The following is a 22,290-nucleotide window of genomic DNA, read 5'->3' on the forward strand; positions in this document are numbered from 1 at the left end:
AAGATGGTGACAGCATGTGCTACTCAAGCCTGAGGAGCTGAGTCCAAGTTTTGACACTGATGTAAAAGCTGCAGGAGGAACAGACTCCACCCAATCCCTGTGACCTCAGCCCTCGAACCAGGGCATGTGCACATTCTACATATATAGCAGATGGTCGGTCGTCTTCTGCTCCACTCACTTGCTCGGATACACACACCTTTATAGAGGTGCATACACACAACATTCATCCACCCGACAAGAATAATATAAGTTAAGATCTTTTGTCTTCAACTATAGCGCTTAAGAGAAATGCATAAAAGAAAAGTAGGCCGGGGCGGCTTCAGTGATGGAGTACCTGACTAGCAGGAGGCCTTGGGGGTTCATCTTCAGTATCACCAAAGCAGGCAAGGCTGCAGCTTCGACACTGTTGGAGTGAGCTCTATAAAGCCTCTTCTCCATAATAACAATTGTGTCAAAGACAACTGAGTTAAAGGCGACTGTATCTGGCCTTTAGAAACTGGGCAGTGGCAAAAGCAAGCTGAAAAGCATTCACTAATAAAAACCACAGGCTGGGCCGAGCATGGTGAAAGCCTAACACCCACATCCTTGGGAGGCTGCGTAGGAGGGTTTTGAATGTGAGGCAGTACAGGCTACATGTGATGCTGTTCCACAATGTGCTACTGAACAAGTAAGAGTGCAAGTATGGAATTTTGTTACTGTCATACCAACTCCCACTCGAATCCAGCAATGATAGAGAAAATAATAAAGCTGTATTTACAGGTATACTGCTTAAAAACAATAACAAAAAAAAGTGTTCTTGAGAACTGAACACTGGGGAGGGCAAATACTGCAGGAAGCAAAGAGTGCAATTCTAAGTAAGGTCTCAGAGACCTGAAGGACAGAGGGGAACAGCCGTGACAGCCTTGACAGGCTTCTGTCTTCTCTCGGGTGGCTTGAAATGAGGAGAAAGACTGGAGGTTTAACACTGGTTATCTACAGAGCTACAGCTGAATGTGATGCCTCCACAGGACAGAAACAAACAGAACTGTGCTATGTAAAAGCTAGGGCAAATTCATTAAGTGCCTGAAGTCTGAATCCATTCCCCAACCTACACACTGATTTCTTCCAAAGGCAGAAGTTTTTCTAGCTTTTTATGTATTTATGTATAGTATAACCTTGGACCGGTGGCTAATCACTAGTGTAAGATGATCCAGGGGTGACCCCCAGGAGGCCAGGCTTAAAACCTGAAGAAAAAAACAAAAACTCTGCTCAGAGAAACCAGCTCATACTACAAAGCTTACAGGCAAATCCCTAAAATAAACAATGAATAGAAACAATGGACATGATGTGGCTCTGTCAAATTGTCTTCCAGATCTATGTTTTCTTTTACTTTTTTGCCCACAGATTGACAGTGTTCTTTACTTTAATCAGAGGTTGTTTTTGCAGTGGGCAGTATATATTACAGACTCATAACTGGTTAAAGTATTAAGAATAAGTGACTCCTGGTGGTGCACGCCTTTAATTCCAGCACTTGGGAGGCAGAGACAGGTAGATCTCTGAGTTCAAGGCCAGCCTGATCTACACAGTGAGTTCTAGGACAACCTAGTAGGGCTTCACAGAGAAACCTTGTCTCAAAAAAGAAATACTCTACTAGCCCCAGAAAGCTCTGAATATCCAAGAAACAACTCACAGACCATATGAAGCTCAAAAAGAAGGAAAAAGAAGAATGGCCAAAATGTGGAAGCCTCAGTCTTTCTTAGGGAAAAAAAAGTGTATAGTACCTTCTCAAAGTGTGGTACACCTAGACCTTAAATCATTAATAATTCAAGAGCTAAGAATGCAGCATTGTGGCAATCCTTGGTATTTAAAAATCATTATGTTTAATCTTTACACACCAAGAAAACTTTGACTATTTCCACATTACGTTTTGTTCTATATGTACTTTATGCTCATTGTAACAAGTATGTTTTCAATGTACACTATCAAACCTTTAAAAAAAATCAAGTACTGACAAAAATATATTCATATAGTTTTAAGCAAAAATGCTCTTAAAATCTATACATTTATCTGCTTTTTAAAAATAAAGTTGTTTAATTTAAAAAAAGAAACAAACAAACACCCAAACAAGGTTATCAGAAGATTACTTAAGAGAATGGGTGTGAAGTCAATCCACACCTGGAGTTTGGCACAGAAGTTCCAGTGATCAGACAGTGCATAGAGTGGAGGCCACATTCTAGTACACACTGGATCCTTCATTAGAGCTGCCCTGTACATCTCAAAGGCTACCGACCATCACTTATGATAAATAAGTACAAACTGAACAAGCCAAAATCAATTTCTGAGAGACCAGGCAAATGGGAATCTGGTAGTGGGTCTCTAACATCCCCCTGAAATGACTGCTGGGGGCTGGAGAGATGGCTCAGAGGCTAAGCACTGATTGCTCTTCTAAAGGAGCTGGGTTCAATTCCCAGCATCCACATGGCAGCTCACAGCCATCCGTAACTCTAGTTCCAGTGGATCAGACGCCCTCTGTCCACAGTGCAGACATACCTTAGGCAAATACTCATATGCAAGAAATAAAAATAAACACCCCCTGGTAAATTTAATGATTGTTGGGTACTGTATTAGGAAAATTCTAAAACAGAAAAGACCAAAAAGCATATTCCTAAGTAATTCACCCGCAGAACTAATTGTATTCATAACGGATGGCCTTAACATCTAAAGCTTTCCTTTTTTCCTCTTTTCTCAGCTAAGGTCTCTCTCTACAGGCTGGTACTCATTATGTAGAGCAGGATGTTAACTAAAAATTGGACATCAACACTCAATCTCCTGTCTCTACTGAGTGTGGGGATTGCAAGTGCATACCACTGACATGGTATGGACATTAAAAAATTCTTAAGCTGGGCATGGTGGCACACACCTTTAATATCAGCACTTGGGAAGCAGAGGCAGGCAGTTCAAGTTCAAGGTCAGCCTGGTGTAATGTAGCCAAGTCTACATAAAAAAAAAAAATCCTATCTTGAAAAACAAAAAAACCTCTTTGTATATACATGATGTGTGCATGTGTACTCAAAAAACAATTTAGTGGAATTTGGTTCTCTTTGCAGCTTTAACTGAGTGGATCTGGAGACTGAACTTGGGGTGTCAATCTTGCAGCATCAGGAAGCAAGTACCTTTTATACACTCAGCCTTCACATGGCCTTATGAAAAAACATTGTTCTTGTTTGTCCTTAAGTACAGGAAATTGTGCAGTGACATATTTATTAGCTAAAAACCTTAAGAATGCTTGTACTATTGACACTTAAAGCCACAAGTTGCAAAAGGACTTCTAATGCATGCAGAAATGTGACAGCACTGACTCTAGAGCCTCGTCCAGAACTCTGGTGGTTCAAGTCTGGAATTATGTCAAAGGCTGTGTTTGTGTGGGGTGGGGGTTGTGAATGGCTACCCAGGAAGTAAGATGTAAACAAATGGGATCATTTTTTAAAAAGATTGTGCTTGTGTGTGTAACTCGAAAAAACAAGTTTATGGAGGTCTGGGGAGACAATTCAGAGGGTCACACAAACACAAGAAACGGAGTTTGGATACCCAGAAAAGGATAGTGTGGTATGTCCCTATAGTCCCAGCACCCAAAGGTTGAGACAGGAGGATCTCAGGGACTTGCTGACCAGCCAATCTAACCAAGCTATGAGCTTCAGGACCCTGCCTCAAAAAATAGGGACAAAGCCTATCAGTACTTCATGCTGACCTGTGGTATTTAGGTACATATACATGAATACCATCCCAACCCCAGTAAACAAATGTTTTAACATATAGTTCTTTCATTTTCCTTGTCTTTCCTATTTGTTTTTAGATGGGGATGTCTGTCTGTTGCTTGACTGTCCCGGTCCCACAGCCTTCAGAATAGTCAGTATTGCAGACATGTGCTTCTGTGCCTAGCTCACTCGGCCTAAGTGACTTGTCTTTGGGAAATTTTTCACATTTTCTTTTTATAAGCATTTACTTACTATCAAGATGGATATCAACCTTTTCTCTCTGGTATGTGTGCACTCCAAGTGTATATGCATGCACAAACTGTGCTTGTTGTGTGGCCAAGCCTGAAAGCCACGGGTTGACATTAGGATGTGCTCTTCAATCACTTAAATCTTAAACATTATCTTATGTGTGTGACTGTCTTCTATGTCTGTCTTTCTGTACACCACTGTGTGCCTGGTACCTTGGGAGACCAGAAGAGAACATCAGATCCATGGGAACTGGAACTATAGATAGATGTGAGCCAGTACATGGGTGCTGACACTCAAACCCAGGTCCTGTGTTAGAGCAGCCAGTGCTTTTAACCATCTCTCCCCAGCCCCTCAGGCAGTTTTCTAACCTTATTTAACACAGGGTTTTCTCACTGAATCTAGAGCTTGTCATTTCAGTCAATGCCCAGTGAGCCCAGTGGGTATTGCCAGTCTCTGCCTCTCAGGGTTGGGGTCCAGACACTGGCCACCACACCGAGCTTTTTGGTAGGTGGTGGAACAGAACTTGGGTCCTTATGCCTGTGTAGCAAGTGACAATATAAAATGTCAAACATGTTGGTCATTTGGCTAACAGTCATGTAAGCAACAGAGACACCACCAAACATTTAGAGGGAATAGAAGCATTCAACATCCTTGGCCATCAGGAGAATGCAAATTTAAAGTGCTCTCTCTCAGGGCCAGGGAGATGGCTCAGCTGGTAAAGCACTTGACAACCTCACCGCAACCCCAGGACCCAAATGTTGAAGTGAACAGACTCTAGTAAATTATCTTCTGAGACCCACAGGTAAACCATGGGTGTGTGTACCAAACCCTCACATACCCAAAACAACCTCAAAAAAAACTTTATCTCACCCCAGTCAGAACAGCTATCATTGGTAAGAGCTGTGTGGGTGTTCGTTAGAACATGGACAGACAGCAGTATGAAAGGTCATCAATTACATGATCCAGTTATAGCACGCCTTAGCTCTAAGGACTCTGTCAGCAAAGGAGAAGCAGTTGTATGTCCTTGTTCACTGCTGTATCACTGCTGTATATGCTTGACTGCTGGTGTGTAGAACCAGCCCTGGTGCCCAGTGACAGTGAATGGATAAGGAAAACCTACTACTTACATGAAATGGAACTGTATTCAGTTGTAAAGATTGAAACTGTGACACTGCAGGAAAATTAAAATTATGTAATGCTGGCCTGATAAAGACAGATACTACATTTTCTCACATAACAAGTGAAAGCTTACTCGTGTATGCATGTGGGGAGTCATGAAAGTGAAAAAGGGACTATGGGCAGAAAGGAACAGGTCTAGAGAATAGAGAAGGAAACAAGAGTGTATGTGATGAGGCAGACAGGAGGGTTCTTTAAAGGAAAGAAAAACAGAAAGGGTTCAACGAGAGGAAAAGGAGACAAAAGAAGGTAGAGAAACGTTTCGGTCTGACAGTAGTAACAAGGAGTCCTAGAGAATCAAGTAGTCAGAAACCACTATCAGGATTACACGATGCAGGCAGGTCTATCTATATGCTGGCAGGCAAATACAGAAAACATAGGCGCTCCCTCTACTGGCCCATCTTCTGCACCCATACTCCTGGCCGGAATGGGGTTCTTATCACATATCATGCATTCTCACCAAGTGTGCACCAAGCTGGAATTGAGCTTACCTACTCCCCTCTCCCCACCTTCAACCAACCCCCCAACACACACACAGATACAGAGTGTGAGTATGTATCCAGGTGCATGTGGAAGCCAGAGGTCAATCCTGTGCACTGTTCCTCAGGATCCATCCACATTGGGGACAGGAGTTTCTCACCAGAAACTAGGCCTCTCAGATTAGGCTGAACTGGTTGGCTTCAAGCTCTAGGGTTCCTCCATCTTCACTTCCCACTGCTATAATAACTAGCTTTTTACATAGATGCTGGAGGGCTAACCCAGGTCACTATGCTGGAATAAAAATGTGTGCCAATATGCCCAGCCCCAGGGCTCCTCATCTTTTAGTCAAGCACACAACCAATACAGTTATCTGTCACACAATAGAATTTATAAATGTTCATTTATTGGCTGGTTGTGAAAAACAAGAACTGATCAGAAAAATCCAGTCCTATTTTAGGATGGTGTAGTTTTATTTTCTGAGAGTCACTGAGCAAGCCCAGGCTTGCCTGGAGTTCCTTGTGTAGCCCAAGCTGGTCTCAAGCTCCTATCTATCAGTCCTCCTTCTGGTCCTAGTCCCCAGTGCTAGGACTGCAGGAGCTACCATGTCTTATTCAACTCAGTCTTTTAAGCATTCAATAAGGAACTGGCCCCCAGAAACTACTCAATTCTAAGAATTTTTTCTTAAACATGTATTTGTCTTTTCTTGATTTCTGGCTTACTTTCATGTTATAGAATAAATATGCCTAGAGGTAAAACCACTTGGCTTAGGTGAATATAGTCTAGGTCTCTCCTTTTCAAATACCAAGCTGTAGAAACTGACATTTTTTAACCTATTAAACTGCCTCTCCTTCAAAACACATTTTCTAACTTTGAAAATTATCCATGGCTTTCATCATAGGCTCTGCCATATTTGTATTTATCACAACTATTTCAAAACCCTTTAGTCCCATCAAGGCTACTAACAAGTGTAGCTGTCTTTTTCTCAGTCTTCCCTACTGTGTATTCCTCAGGGAGACAACACAGCACACTAAGAAAATTCCTAATGAGGTGTCCAAGGTGCCTTTGCTGGGATGCTTGTTAAACTACCACTGCCCAAACCTTATCTATCTAGTTAAGAGTATCTTTAATGGGGCTCAAAAGCTCTCCACAGGACGTGGATATGTGAGGGTGGTAGAGCAGGTATACACTCTATCAGAAAAAGATAGATTTAAATCCCAGCTTCACCACTAAGAGTTATGACCTTCAGCAAGTTATGTCCCAAATCAGAACGAGTCTAGGTGTCCACTATGTGCTGAGCAGTGTATGATATAGAAACCACAGAAAGCCACAAACATAGGGCAACTAAGGCACACAGGATGTAAAGCTAGTCTAGTGAGGCAGGATCAGCAACATCTCTACAAAGAGAACATTAAATCCGAGTCTATGGGATAAGTCATGAGAGCAGATGAGGCTGCTGAAGAGGAGGAAGCACACAGAGCTCCGAGTAGAGTGCACTTGCCCTGGCGTGGTCTGACTGTTCATGTACTTCCCATATAACTGCTATCAAGGGAGTAATCTCTCCCCTTCACAGTGTTAGGCCAACATTCTGGTTACCTCTTCATCTTCTCAGCTGGTTTTTAGGCACACCTTACCTGCTGATGTCAACTTCTACATTTCAAGCTTGCCAACATTGGAATGTCCTTCCCAAGGGTTAAAACATCTGAATACACCAAAATTAGGGTATAGATATAACAAGTTTAGTGTACTTTTTAAATAAAAATAATTGCAGTCTGTACCAAATACTTAGTTTATAATCACAGCAGCTCTTGTGCATTAAACAGACTACTTCTTTTGGGGAGGAAAGAAGCTAAGCTTTTTGCCTTTGTTTCTGACTCTTTAAGCTGGATATAGATCTGAGTTTCTAATTATCCAACATAAAACAATAAGGCTCCTTTCTAACTGCCACTGCCTTTATGGCATTCTCTTAAGGCTGGTGTTAAGTTAGAACATACTCTTCTGCCATCAGTGAGTGACTCCACTTGATGAAGATCCAGAAAAACCAATCACAGGACTGAAGAGATGGTTCAATGAGTAAGAACACTTGCCACTCTTGTAGCAGACCCAATATCAGTTCCCAGCACCCACACAGCAGCTCCCACAGCCACCCACAACTCTAGTTCTAGATCCACTGGTCTCTTCTGGCCTCTGTGGCACCACTAGGTACACATCACATACAGGCAGAACATTCACACACATAAAAAGTAATTAAAAAAATAAAGAAATCTTCAGACTGGAGAAATGGCTCAGTGATTAAAAGCACTGACTGCTCTTTCAGAGGTCCTGAGTTCAAATCCCAGCAACCACCTGGTGGCTCACAGCCATCTGTAATGAGAGCTAATGTCTTCTTCTGATGTATCTGAAACAGCTACAGTGTATTTATATATAATAAATAAGTAAATCTTAAAAAAAAATCTTCAAAAGTCAATTTCAACATTTCAGCTGGGCATGGTAGTACACCTCTTTATTCCTGGCACTCAGGAGACAGAGGCAGGAGGAACTCTGTGAGTTCAAGGTCAGATAAGACTATATAGAAAGACCCTGTCTCGAAAAATAAATAAAAAATAGTAACACCCCAAATCCATGGCTGACTGACTGACTCTGAAGATTGGACAACTACCCTCTGGCATCAAGATGACTTGATTTGGGCTTAGGAGTTGAAAGTACGTGCAGTTTTTGCAGAGAATCTGGGTTAAATTCCCAAAACCCACACAATGCTTTACAAACACCTTAACTCCAGCTCCAAGAGACCGAACATCTTCTCATCTCACCCTTGAAGGCACCCAGCATGAATGGAGCACAGACATTCATACAGATAAAATAAGTGTATTTTTTAAATACCTGGTTTTCAGTTGGGCATAGTGGCACATGCCTTTAACCCCAGTCCCTTGGAGATAGTGGGAAGTGGCCTTTGAGTACAAGGCTAGCCAAGGCTAAATAAGATCCTGTCTTTAGGGGAAAAAAAAAAGGATTTTTTGAACCACTATTTTGGCCAGGCATGGTGATGTAGGTGTGTGATATAGCACTTCTGAAGGATCAGGAATGAAAAGCTAGAGTGAGTTGGAGGGCAGTGCTGCCTCAGAAATCACAATATGGATACATATACATACATACATACATATACATACAATTTTGACCCTTTAATAAAATACTTTCATGATTTCCGAATTTAGTATCAGAGGACTAAACCCAAAGAAAACCCTAGAGCTGGGGAAAGGCATGCTGGATACCCAGCCATCCTGCTACTTCTACCAACTACCTCCATGTTAAAACTTTTATTCATCAATGCTTATATTAAGCTTTAAACTTTAATGCAAATTTCAAATGGCTATTTGGTTAGGTACTAAACAAGATGGCTGCTTTTTGTATCTGACTTGCCTCAAAGAAGTGCCTCAAAGAAGGTAGACGTTCATGTCAAATAGTCTTTCTGACAATAAGGTAATCATTTTAGTAAGTCAACTGCAAGTTAACTTTCATTTAGAAGACATTTATATTTAGAAAGGGCCAGACTTCCATGACTATTGGGTGCCAGTCATTACATTATCCAGTCCGAGGAGGTAGGTGTGACTACCAAGGATTTTCTTCATGGAAAGAAAAAGAATTTTAATTTTTGGTACCCCGTCCTGCCAGGAAATGGTACTTATTTTTTAGCTCAAACCTCAAGAAAGAATCTCGATTGTCTCCAGATACAATAGTAGACTTTAAATAATTGAAAAATCCCCAAACTATTAACAAACTTCAAGCAGTGCCTGAATTTCCTTTCCAGCCTTCTCTTTAGTATGCCAAATAATCTGGACCATAGCTTTCCCAGACCTTTAATCATTTACAGTGCTCTCTGCTGTACCTACCCATTATGACAATTTAAAAAAACATTAACACTGTCCAATTATTTTCAGAAGCCGCGAGATACTAATCAAGTGATCCTAATAGTCTTAAACACTGTTCTCAGAGAGGAGATAAATGGAGATCGGGAAACTTGTACTCTAAAGTGCCACCATCTAGATGAAATTACCCTGTGAATTGGAGCAATTTCAATCAATCAGTCCCTGTAAAACTCAACATCTTTCTCAAGGCTAGGATTAGAGTATAACTGTAAGATAGTTAGTTTAAGGGCCCAGACTCTGGAAAATAAAATGGCCTCCTACATGATAAATACAATGGCAAAAGGCAAGCAGTGGAAACTAGAGAATATCAACAGGTTGAAACAGAATGCATCCACCTCACCGTCACTCTACCTGTCCCCTCCTATCCTGGAACTACATAGACCAGGCTGGCATCGAACTCAGAGATCTGCCTGCCTCTGCCGCTCAAGTACTAGGGTTAAAGGCATATGCCTCACTCTACCTTAATACAAGATCAAAATCACTCTCAAAAATCACAGCTGCCTAAATAAAGCCTAATGTCTTACTACATGGTATCCTGGGTTTTCAGTCAATACATTAAATACTAAGAAAAACTCCAGCATTTTCTAAGCATGTAAAATTCTCAATTATGTTTTATTGTTGGGTACCAGTATTTCAGACTGTAAATTGTTCACATATAACCAACTGCCTCATAATAAAAAATAAGGCAGAGGAAGTATACCATTTATTTAATTATCTCGCTAATCACTATTTTCTATGAACATAGACAGGCCATCAATAATTATATCCAAATGTCATACTCTTTGGTAATAAGATCTGTATTTTAGGAAAGAGAGTCATCTACTCAGATCCTTTAACAATGTACTCAGCAAGATAAGCACTAGGTTGTTAAGTGGAGGAAGTGGGGGCGGATCCAACTCAACCATGACAGGAAGCACTAGCTATGGAAGTTCAGAAACAGGAATGAATACCAAGTTTCATGCCAACACAGGGAAAAAAATTCTGGTGAATAAAGGCCAAAGAGGAAGTTCTTTTTTGTCACAGGCCATATATTAAAGACAAAAATCATCCCCAAAGGTAAAAAGAAAAAAAAATCACCTCTTAAAAAATGTTTTGGTTAAAAAAAAAGTATGTCTGTCTGTGTACCATGTGTCTGAAAGTGCTCAGAGGGACCAGAAGAGGGCACTGGGTCCTCTGTACCTGCAGTTAGAGGTGGTGTGAGTCATCTGAGGTGGGTGCTGGGAACTCAGCCCAAATCCTCTGCAAAAGCTGCCAAGTGTGCTTAACCACTGAGTCGCCTCTCTCTAGCTCCTAAAATTGTCCCCCTTTAAAACAGGCTTGGGTAAGGCTCTAGTGTACTGGAGCCTGAACTTTGCAGGCTTTGGAAAACAGAATACTAATTTGGCTCATGCTTTACCCATCTATACGGTTCAAAAAGGAGCTTCAATGACCAGGCCATTAAGCTTAATATCTTATAAGTTCGATGATCCAACAGGCAAGGAGACACACAAGTTTTAATTCCAGCAGTTGTGGCCAGCTTGGTCTACATAGCAAGTTTAAGACCAGCCAGGAGCCTACATTTCCGATTCTGTCTCAAAAGAAAGAAAAGTTTTATGATTAGCTTTTTTCCAGATCACTGACCACTCAAGAACCACTCTTTAAAAGTGTGTAAGTTTCACAAGCTAAATATATACAGCACTCCCGAACCATACAACTTAAAAATGACTAGGATGGCAAATTGTGTTTACCACACAGAAAGTGCTTACTTTAATAAGAAATTTCTTCACAGAAACGCTAACATTAACAGTGGTCACAGCTTCTTATGAATTCCTCCCATGGCCAAAATTATCTTATGGTTACATTTTAATATTTAACTTTTAGCAATGAACTAATTTAATAACTTTTCCCAAATGCTGGATAAAAAAGCCCTTTAATCCTGATATAGAGTAAAACAAAGCAGCACTCTCATTTAGTATCCCTCAAATTAATTACTGCCAAGAAACCCACTAGTTATGAAATTCTAAGTGTACGTTTCTACTTCAGCCTATTCCTTCACTCTGTGGAAGTGAAAAAGCTAACGCTTAAGAGAGCAAGATTAAGGTTCCCCGTTCCCAGGCAGTTGCTACTTTAGATACTGAGGTAGACGACATTCCACACACCTAGGCCTTCAGCAGGAGGACAGCCAAACATGCTAAGGTCAACCATTTCTCATCACTGCTAACGCTTGGTTCGGCCCCACCACAAAAATCTGACACGCTCCCGTGAACTCCCATCAAGTTCTGCTCAGAGAAGCGTACGACCCAGGTTACTCTTACTGTAGCCCGAGAAAGGCCTAGAAAGAGCAGCTAAGCTTGGCTTGGCTACGTCTTGGTAAGCGTCCAGGAAAAAAAGAGAGAGGGAGGGAGAGAAGCTTCAACTTTACACTCCCCCCCCCCCTTTTCCTTCAGTCACACCTAGATCCCTTTGCGGAGAATGGTGTTCTCGAAAGATCTACCTCTTCAACTCAAATGTCAAGCCCAGATCAGCTGCTGGAGAGGCAAGCAGAGCTCAACCCACGCCCTCATCTTCCAGCACCTTCTACCAGAGCCAGCGGGCTGGTCCTCCTACGAACCGTCCACCGAGAGAGCGAGCGAGCCCCGGGCTCACGCCTCCGCCCGCAGACAAGCTGCCCTGCAGGGGCGTCTGGCCTGGCCGGCCGCTGACATCTCAGGGCCCCGCGCCGGGGTCCCGCAGGGGACAGCGGCCCCGAACCGAGGGTTGCGGGAGAGGGGCGGACGCCTCACCTTGACCCTGATCTCGTAGGTGGTAAAGCGGCCCCGGCCGACCCCCACGGTCTGCGGGTTGCTCACGTCGATCTCGAGGAAGTTGCTGGGCGGCCCGTAGGCGTCATTCAGGTTCTGCGGCTTGGTGATGAGCCGCCGGGTGTCCGCTACGGTCTCCGCCATTTCGCTATCGCCGCGGCAGCCGCGGGCTCCTCTCTACCGCCGCCGCCTTCCGCCAACGCCGCCGCCGCCGCCCGCCGCGGGGACTCCCGGCTCGCGCGCAGCGAACAGAGGCGAACGAGCACGTAGGACGGGTGGGCGTTCGCTCTACGCGAAGCTCCGCCCTAGGCCGCTCGGGCTTCCGCCCTTTACCCAAGGAGAAACAGCTGACTGGCCTGAACGCCGCGCTCGGTTCACAGGCCCCGCGGCGGCCCCGGAGGGACACTGCGGGGTGGGGCTGAGGCGTGGCGGCGTCACGGGACTGTGGGCGCCTAGGATATGGGGAGACTACAGCAACCACAATGCCTTAGGCGAGCGCGCCGCCGCGCGTCGCGCAGGCGCAGTAGCGGGCGCTTGGGAGGGAGCGGGAGGGAAGTGTTCCGGTTTTCTTGACCCAACTTCTCCGCTTGGAGGGACCCCGGAAACGATTTTAGCTGTCCTGGTGCATTGAAGGCAGTGGTTAGGACATCAGGAAGAAGACAAAACTGCCTATACTGTAAGACAGCTGTGATCTCTAGAAATTCATTTCTAGAAATCTTTAATAAACGTCTCAAATGAATCAGTGCACACCTGTAATCCTGACCTTTGGGGAATGGAGAACAGAAAATCAAGACTTCGAGGCCAGCCTGGGCTACATGAGACCTTATCTCACAAAACCAAGGGAGCTGATGATGTAGCTCAGTTGGTAGATTGATTGCCTAGGATTCATTAAGTCCTGGTTTCAATCTCAAGAAACATAAATTCTGGCATAATGTAATGCCAGTACCCAGAAGGTAGGGAGGGCTGAGAGGATCAGAAGTTTCAAGGTCACCTTTGTATGCACTGATACACAGCAGTAAAATAAGAAGTGAAAATGTTACACCTACAAAGTCAAACTGCCATTTTGTTTCAAACACTGAAACAAAAATGTGGACCAGATGAAAGCCGGGAACCCTGTCTGGGTAAGTTGCCATTCTTGTTCCCCACAAATCCTAGTAAGTTTGTTTTGCTTTTAAGTGGTAAATTCCAAATTACACTTGGAATGCAACTTAGATAAAATTTATGTAAAATGGGAGAAAGGACCACAGAACGACTCTGGAAGGGGAAATAGAGACAGGAAGGCAGAGGTGTGCTGAGAACCAGGATACCAGGAGCCAGTGTGCATCAGGTATCCATGATACCTGAACAAAGCCATGATTCTCGTATGTTCTTTAGAGACCCTTCAGGCCAGCCTACGGAACCGCGTGGTAGCACAGTCATAACGCTAGCAAGCTCCAGAGTTAGCAGTTTCTTTCCAGAGTACAGGAGAATACAGCTCTGAAAAGAGTTGGAGCTATGGTTCACTGATTAGCAGTGCTGGTTGTTTGAGCACGAGGACCAGAGCTTGGACCCCAGCGTTCAAGCAACAAGGCTCGCCAGTACCAGCACTTTTTTAACAGTACTGTGGGGATGGGGTGGGGAATCACTGAGGTTTGAAGGTTCTCAGCCTGGGGTGGGGTGGGGTAGAGAACTACAAAACAATGAGCCCCAGGCTCTGGAGAGATCATACCTCAGAGAAATAACTAAGGGTAATAGAAGAGGACATGGGTGTTGGCTTCTGCATGCTTGTGTGCACCACACACACATAGGCATCACACACACAAACACACCATATTACACACACACTCGGTAGGGGGAGAGAGAATTAAATAATCTAGAATTAAAGAGACAACATGGCTAGATGAAAGTAACAGTACTTTTGTTTTGTCTAGACAAATGCCTAGTTATATTGGCAATGGGAAAAAAAATTAAAGGAAACAAACACAGAGAAAACAATGAATCCTATTCATAACAATGACCTTAATAACCAAATCTCAAGACTTCATGGGAAAGCAAGCACCTGGACTTCAAGGATATCCTGGGGAACATACCACATTTAGAGGTTTGCAGGAGACTTTTTCTCAAAAAACGAGTTCAAGATTTAAATTAATAAATGAAAGATGTGGTCTGAAACACAGTGTAGTTGGTAGAATGCCTGCCTATCGTGCCGTGGGACTGTGGGTTGATCCCGGCACCACGTTAGATGGCTGTGAAGGCAAATGGCTACAGTCCTAGCTCTCAGTGGCTTAAGGAGGATCAGGAGTTCAAAGCCAGCTTGGACACCTGAGACCTTGTCTAGAAATAATAAGTGCTGGGTTTGGAGACACATGCCCATCATCCTAGCAGTCAGAAGACTGAAGCAGGAGACTTCATTGGAGACCAGTTTGAGATTCAAATCAAGACCCTGTCTCAAAAAGAGAGAGGGAGAGAGGGGGGGGCGGGATTGAAAAGTTGTAGAACTTAGAACCCCAAGAGTGTCTATCTTAATGTGAGAAACAACTGTATTATTTATTAGTTACTCTAATTTATTTTTTATTATTTATTCATTTATTTTTGCTGTGACAAGATGCCCAGTTGGAATAAATTAAGGGGAAAAGGATTTATCTTGGCAGAATTGATGGGAGGAGGGCGCGGGCACACAGCCGGGACTCCTCACTGTTGGAAAGACCAGGAAGCCGACAGCAGTGTATGTTGGCATTCCTTTTTCAGTTTCCATTCAGCCCTGGCCCCTAATCCATGGGATGGTGCTGCTCACATTGAGAGTGGGTCTTCCTCCGTCAGTCTAACCTCTTGGGAAACACCCTCCCACATGTAAAGTCTATGTCCTTAGTGTTTCCAAACCCAGTCAAGTAAATGTTTGGTTTCAGGACGAGGAATTGAGCTGCATAGCTTACATAACAAAGCGGACCTGGCCTCCAGGTTCTCCCAGCATCCCTCAGTCCCTATCTGGCATACCCTCCTCCCAACCTTGAACTTTCCAGCCCAGTATGGATCTGCCCTTCCCTAAGAGGCTCCTCCCTATATAATCCAGACATTTTACTCTCTTGCTCTCTTTTCTTCTCTCTCTGAATGCCCTTTCTTTCTTTCTCTTTCCCTTCCCTCCCTCCTCTCCTTTCCCCATGGCGACTTTCCTGGCCTAGGTCCTTGGGGCCAGCGATCTCCCGAGAACAGCTTCCTACTAAACCTGTCTTTAATATGATCTAATCTGGCTTGAATTGGCTTATTTCACTCGTGCCTTTAACTTCAACACTTGGGGGCAGATACCGGTGGGTCTCTGTGAGCTCAAGGCCAGCCTGGTCTACGTATAGCACAGTCCAGGCCAGTCAGAGCTACACAGTGAGACTCTTTCAAAAGAGGAATGCCTGTGCTTATCAGTAATTCACACAGCCTCTGAAGAAGGGAAGTTAAATAGATAATAAGCATAAAGCCTGTGCCCGAATATTTCAATCAAATAAATGCAACTGGCCAAGGCCTATACCACCTACACCCAATTTATAATTTTCACCTTAATGTTGTCATCTTAAATGTCAGTTAAGGGTCTGCTTTATGAGTGTCTTTCTTACTTGGTTAGGTCACTTCCCCAAACCCAGAAATCTCAGAGGGAAACAAAAGCAAGTAATTGGGCATCCAAAGAGTCAGGATCTGGAATCACAGCACACCTAAGAAGACTTAGGGTGGCAAAGATCAGCCCAGTCTCTCCTAGATCATTTACCAGTGCAAAGCTCTTTAAAGCTCACACCCTGATCTGTCTCCAGGCTGCTCAGCTGCGCTGAGGAAAATCCCTTACTGAATAGCACCTTGGCTATTCTTGGTTCCCAACTTCATCCGAGATGTCAGTACACCCGAGAAATCTCTTATTTTACCCTCTTACATAGGTCAGTGTTTCCTCACTCCTAAAGGGTCACCTCACTTTATACACACAGAGAAGTTTAAAACAAACACAACTGGGCATGAAGGCACAGAGCTGGAATCCCAGCACTTGGGAATTAGAGGCAGAAGGATGGGGAGTTCAAGGTCATGTTCGGCCATGTAAGGAGTTAGAAGCCAGTCCAAACTACTAAGACCCATCTCAAAACAGACCAGTGCTCCTTCTGCAAACCTGGATGACCCAAGCTCCAGCCCCAGAACCCAAGGAAAGGTAGGAGAGACCCAACTCCACAGAGTTGTCCTCTGACCTCCACACCCCTGCCCTGGCACATGTCCACCTACATACACATCTCACATATGCTAACAATACTAAAATTAAAAATCGAAAAGGAAAAGGAAATTATGGAGCCCAGCACATCCCTATTTACAGCCCAAGTTTCTCCCAGAACTTCTCAGACTGTTGAGGCCATATTAGGCCATGTGAGTCTTTTGAGAATTTGGGTAGGTTTTTTTTTTTTCTTCTTACTATGGTATTGTAGATACGATAAGAACTGTGCTTTCTATTATGGCAAAGTATGAGGTTGGAGAGATGGCTCAGTGGTTAAGAGCACTGACTGCTCTTCTAGAGGTCCTGAGTTCAAATCCCAGCAACCACATGGTGGCTCACAACCATCTGTAATGAGATCTGATGCCCTCTTCTGATGTGTCTGAAGACAGCTACAGTGTAGTCATATACATTAAATAATTCTTTTTTAAAAAAGGTTGAATTTATTTATGTTATGTGTAAGAGTGTTTTGTCTAAACCCATGTGCACTGTGTGTACTTGGTTCCTGAAGGGGTCAGAGATGGACGGCATTGGATCTCCTTGAACTACAGTTATGGTATTGGGAACCCAATCCTGGTCCTCTGAAAGGACAAGTGCTCTGAACTGATGAACCATCTTTCACACTATACAATACATGGAGTACATTTGTCTGAAGCTTCACAAACACTGTGTATTATCTTTTTTTTTAAAATCTTTACTCATTTAAATGGTATCCTGATTTGAATTTTTCTTATTTTGTTATTTGTTTAACATATATTTATTAATATGAATGCACTTTAGCCCTCTTCAGACACAGCAGAAGAGGACATCTACTTCCATTACAAATGGTTGTGAGCCTCCATGTGGTTGCTGAGAATTGAACTCAGGACCTCTGGAAAAGCTCTTAATCACTGAGCCATCTCTCCAGCCCTGAATTTTCCTTATTTTAAATGACTGAACACTTTTTTTTTTTTTACAATTTATCAACTCTTTATATTTCCTTTTGCTATGCGTGACCTATACAGAGTTTTTGCCTGTCTTAAATCGATGGTCCGTTTTCTTCTTTCTTTCTTTAAAAGCTATATACCTCTTGTGTGTGTGAGCCTTGTATTGGAGTGCCCTGTACACCAGAAGAGATTGTTAGAGCTAAAGTTACACACTATTTTGAACCACCATGTGAGTGCTCAGAATTGAACCTGGGTCCTTTGTAACAACAGCAAGTGTCCTTAACCACTGAGCCATCTCTCTAGACCCTGGCGGCTGCTTTCTTAAAGGATACTTTTTTTGTAAATAACAAATTACTCTCTCAGTTTACGTTTTGGTCATGATAATGATGATGTTTAATACTCAGTTCTCTATCTATCTATCTATCTATCATCTATCTATTATTTATTTATTGAGACAGGATTTCACTCTGTAAACCTTGCCGGTCTGAAACTCACAGAGGTCTTTCTGCCTCTGCCTCTGCCTCCTGAATGCTTGGATTAAAGGTGTGTGTTTGTGCCCTGTCTTCTATAGCATCTGAATTGTAAAAAATGACAAGAGGGACTAAAAACCCACCACCACCACCGCCATCACTACCACTGCCAAGAACAACAACCAAAACAACAACACCACCTCTAGCACCATCACCAACATCAATCAACAACAAAACCTCCAGCAATTACTCTTGCAATAGGAATGTCAGGGTGTGGTCAGACTAAAATATAGCAAAGACAAGTGGGAATTTCTGTCAGGGAACCAGAGTAAGGGTGTCAGTGCATGGAAAACTACCGAGAAGAACTACCATGATGCCAAGATTCTTGCTAAGCAGAACTAAGAAGATTCTTGCCATTATCAAACCCAAGGGTTTAGACATCAACTGATCTGGCATCTCTGAGCATTCTTTCTAGACTGGCTTAGCAATGCTTTATTGAGGACGAACATGGAAGGTCAAGATGAGGAGGGCTAGCAAGAGAACAGCTCAAGGATGTGAGGGTGATGTGGCTGTGGCATCTGGCACTTCATTAATCACCCAGGCTGATCTGGATGATCTGTCAAATGTCCCCTTCCGCCTGCATTGCTACCATCCTTCCTGAAGTTGCATACTGGGTGGAGAGGGACCTTTCCTCTCTAGCCAGGATCTTTGTTCCTCCACTAGCTGGTCCCAGATAAGCTCCTAAGAGCTCAGTGGGGCCTCTATGCTGATTGTTCACTGGGAGAGGCTCCCAGTAGTGTGAGAGGGGATACCACTGAAGAACAGTGAGATTACAGAGCAGACTCACGGTTTTCTCTGACCTGCTCCCCTCCCCCAGCTACTTAATCATTCCCAGAGCTCCAGGAGATAAGGGCCTGAACTTTCCTTTCCAGGAGGAATGCAACTCTTAGGAAATCCCACTTAAGAAAGATTAGCCACCTGAGCGAGAAAAGGGTAAAGGTCTCTTTTTTGTAAGAATGGCTCCAACAGATCACCTGAGAGGTTTTATCTGCTTAAAACAACCTTTGGGTGTGGGGTAGGGAGCACATGCCAATGATCTCAGGTCTCAGGAGGCTGCAGCTGGAGGGTCATGAGCTTGAGGCCAGCCTAGACCTGCCTAGTAAATCCCTGCCTTAAAAAAAGAAAAGCAAGGGCAGAAATGTTTGGTTAATTGGTGAGGTGTGAGAGAGTCCCATTCTAGGGTCAGTGGCATTTTGTAATCTTGTGGCCGAGTAGAAATGTCCTCTTCACCAGAGCTTTACAGTGAGAGACCTGTCTCAGAACACGAACAGCAAGAGAGACGGTTTCTCCAGGACTTTTGGATCCCTTTGGCTGTTTTTTAAAACAAGCATGTATTAAGCAGGTTGTATAAGGCTCGAGTGGATGGATGGGAGCCAGACAAGAGGACGGGAGATGGCCACAACTGGTCATAGGGACAAAACAAGGACACCATAATCCCAGCAACTGGGAGGAGGAAGCAAGAGGTTCAGCAGCTCAAGGCCAGTACATAGTGGGTTCTAGGCCATTCTGGACTACGGAGGACCTGTTACAAAACAACGAAAAAAGTCACACAGCACAGTCGGGGGAAGGGGTTCAAAAATAGTGAAACTGAAACATGAAAATGTTACGGATTTATTTGTTTGTTTGTTTATTTGTTTTGTTTTGTTTTTTTTTTTTTTTTTTTGTGCTAAGGACTGAACCTAGAGTCTTGTTCATGTTTGAATGCTTACTGTTTCCTAGCCCTGGAACTGATAACTGACTGGTAAATTGCCTATAATTTGGGTGTTCCTTGGGGAGATACATTTCAAAGATAGGGATAAACCATTGAGAGTGTAGTTGGTGCACACTTTTAAGCCCAACACTTGGGAGGCAAAGGAAAATGATTTTTGTGAGTTTGAGGCTAGCTTGCTCTTCATAGTGAGTTCCAAGATAGCTAGGGCTATGTAGAGAGACCCTGCCAAAAAGAAAAGAAAAGAACCAAATCATCACAGGAGGCTGGCTTGGTGGCTCACAGTAATCTAGGACTTGGTGTCAGCATGGGTTACATGAGATGGTCTCAAAACAAAACAAAAACAAACCAGACCAACGGACATGGCGCAGAAGATAAAGGTGCTCACTTGCCTCTAAGCCTGATAACCAACATGCAGGGTGGAAAGAACCAAGTCCTCCAAGCTGTCCTCTGACTTCATACAAGAACCAGGCACACACACTCCCATAAGTAAGTGAACATAATAAAAACGAAATCCACCAAACCAAATAAAGAGCAACGAAAGCTGCAAGACTAAATGTATGCATCAGGCCACAGAAGAACAGGCTAGTGACAGAGTCAATCATCCTAAAGTACCATGGCAACCAAACTCAACTGAATCAGCTTATCTGACTTGCTGAGGATCTAGGGTAAAGGTGGGATGGACTTATAATCCTAGCACTTGGGAAGCTGGGACAAGCATACTGCAAGTTCAAGGCCAGCCTGGACTAGCACAGGAGACCTCTGTCATTTTTTTTTCTTCTTTGAGTTGTTTTTGTAAAGAGTTCTGTTTCTGTGGACTAGAGTTAACAGAAAAAAAATGCTAAAGTTGTAGATAAACCTGCGATATTGGTGTAGGCATCTCAAAAGAGAATCATCTCACTGGGAGGAAAAAAAAATCCATCTTAGGGAAAAAATAAACCAGTCTTAAAAAAAAGTAATAAATAAATAAATAAACAAACAGTTAAAAAAAAAGCTGAGTGGTGGTACTCACTTTTAATCCCAACACTCTGAAGGCAGAGACCAGCAGATCTCTGAGTTTGAGGCCAGTCTGGTCTTCAGAGTGAGTTTCAGAACAGCCAGGACTACACAGAGAAACCCTCTCTGGGGATGGAAGCGGAGGAAGAAAAGCAACGCTAGGTCCAGCTACAGGTACACCCAGGACTGTGCCTCACTTGTTACAGGGAGCTGGGATTTGAACTCGGGTCCTTGTGTTTATGCAGTGAGAGCTTGTATCTGCTGAGCCATCTCCAGCATCAATAATGGCAGGCTCTCTACTGTGCTCCTTCAAGAAAAGAAGCCATCCCAGATCAGCAGCAGTCTTTTTCTTCTGGCTCTGTCTCCCGTCCCTGCTATGTGAGGAAGTAATTTTGCAGTGACTAATCTATTTTCTGTCTGTTTGTTTGCTTGTTCTTTTCTGTCCATAAAACTGAGCTTTTCTTTTCAGCCCTTTGGAACATTTATCCTGTTCTGGGAAACGGAATACTGCCAGTTCTCTAATGAAGAAGAAAGTCAGTCAAGACCTTTAGGGAGAGATGGCACAGAGGGTACAGGCATTGACACCACCTCAGAAGTGGAGGAGGAGAGTCCTCTGATCCTACGTGCTTGCACACACTCCCCTCTGTCATACTTACGTCATACACAGTGACCACAGTAATAATAAAGTCAAAATAAATCTTTAAGCTGAGAATGTGGCTTGTCTGTAGAGAGCTTGCCTAGCGTGTACAAGGCTCATCTACAAAAGCAAAGTTTAAATTGCTGTCCCTGTCTTAGCCTTAGGGAAATAGACTCCAAGGCGTATTGCAAAGGAAGCTGCAGATGTCTTGGGAGCCCCTAGATAAACAGGAGTTTATCTAGAACCTGTGTATTGGGTTTGGTAGGTACCTCCCAAGGGCCAAAGTGTGGCCCCCTGAGCTCTCCACTGCCCCCAGTCTCTTGTTACCTCAACTGGGATGTGAACATATCACTATATGATTGACCACGCAGGGGACAGTGATGCGGTTCAGCGGGTAAAGGTGCTTATCTTAGTTCCATCCTAGGGTCCACAAGACCCAAGGAGGAAAAGGACTCTGACCCTGCCACCAAAGACACACAAACGCAAGGGGATGGGGGAACAGTGGGCATTCACACATTCACGCAGGCACCTACCTATACATGATTTGTTTGTTGTACCAATTAGATTCTTTTAAAAATCATCCTCATCTATTTCCCCTAAAGAGAATTCCAGTATTTTCCTCCGTTTTCTGCTCTCTGTTGCTTGGAATGGGGACCTGAGTCCTTGCTTTTGCTCTTCTCCCTGCTCTCACCCTGCTCAGCTGACTTAAGGATGCTCAGACCCCGCCCTGCCTTGCTCCTGCTGTAAACTCCAGTCTGTTGTGCATAGCCCTAGCATGACTTAAATAGAACAATTCTAGTCTTTTGGGCTTTTGTATTATAAATTTATCACGGCTGAAATTTCTGCCTAAGATGGAGGCAAGGCTCTAAGCAGATACAATTCTATGGCAGTAACCTGAAGGAAAATTATCCCTGCCATCCTCCTTCTTTCCTGCCTTACTCTTT

At 43.5% G+C, this 22,290-nt stretch overlaps 1 protein-coding gene across 1 annotated transcript in view; it reads right to left on the reverse strand.

Annotated features, from left to right (window-relative positions):
* SNX3 (sorting nexin 3) overlaps window positions 1-12,694 on the reverse strand; it is a 28,186-nt gene extending 15,492 nt beyond the window's left edge. Inside the window, exon 1 of the mRNA XM_080938378.1 lies at window positions 12,322-12,694. Coding sequence (XP_080794504.1) covers window positions 12,322-12,483 — 162 coding nt within the window. The 5' untranslated portion in view covers window positions 12,484-12,694. The remainder of the gene's footprint in view (window positions 1-12,321) is intronic.
* Window positions 12,695-22,290: the final 9,596 nt, after the last annotated feature.

The sequence above is a fragment of the Micromys minutus genome (genome assembly GCF_963924665.1).
Source record: "Micromys minutus genome assembly, chromosome: 25".
In the NCBI taxonomy this organism is placed as follows: Eukaryota; Metazoa; Chordata; class Mammalia; order Rodentia; family Muridae; genus Micromys; species Micromys minutus.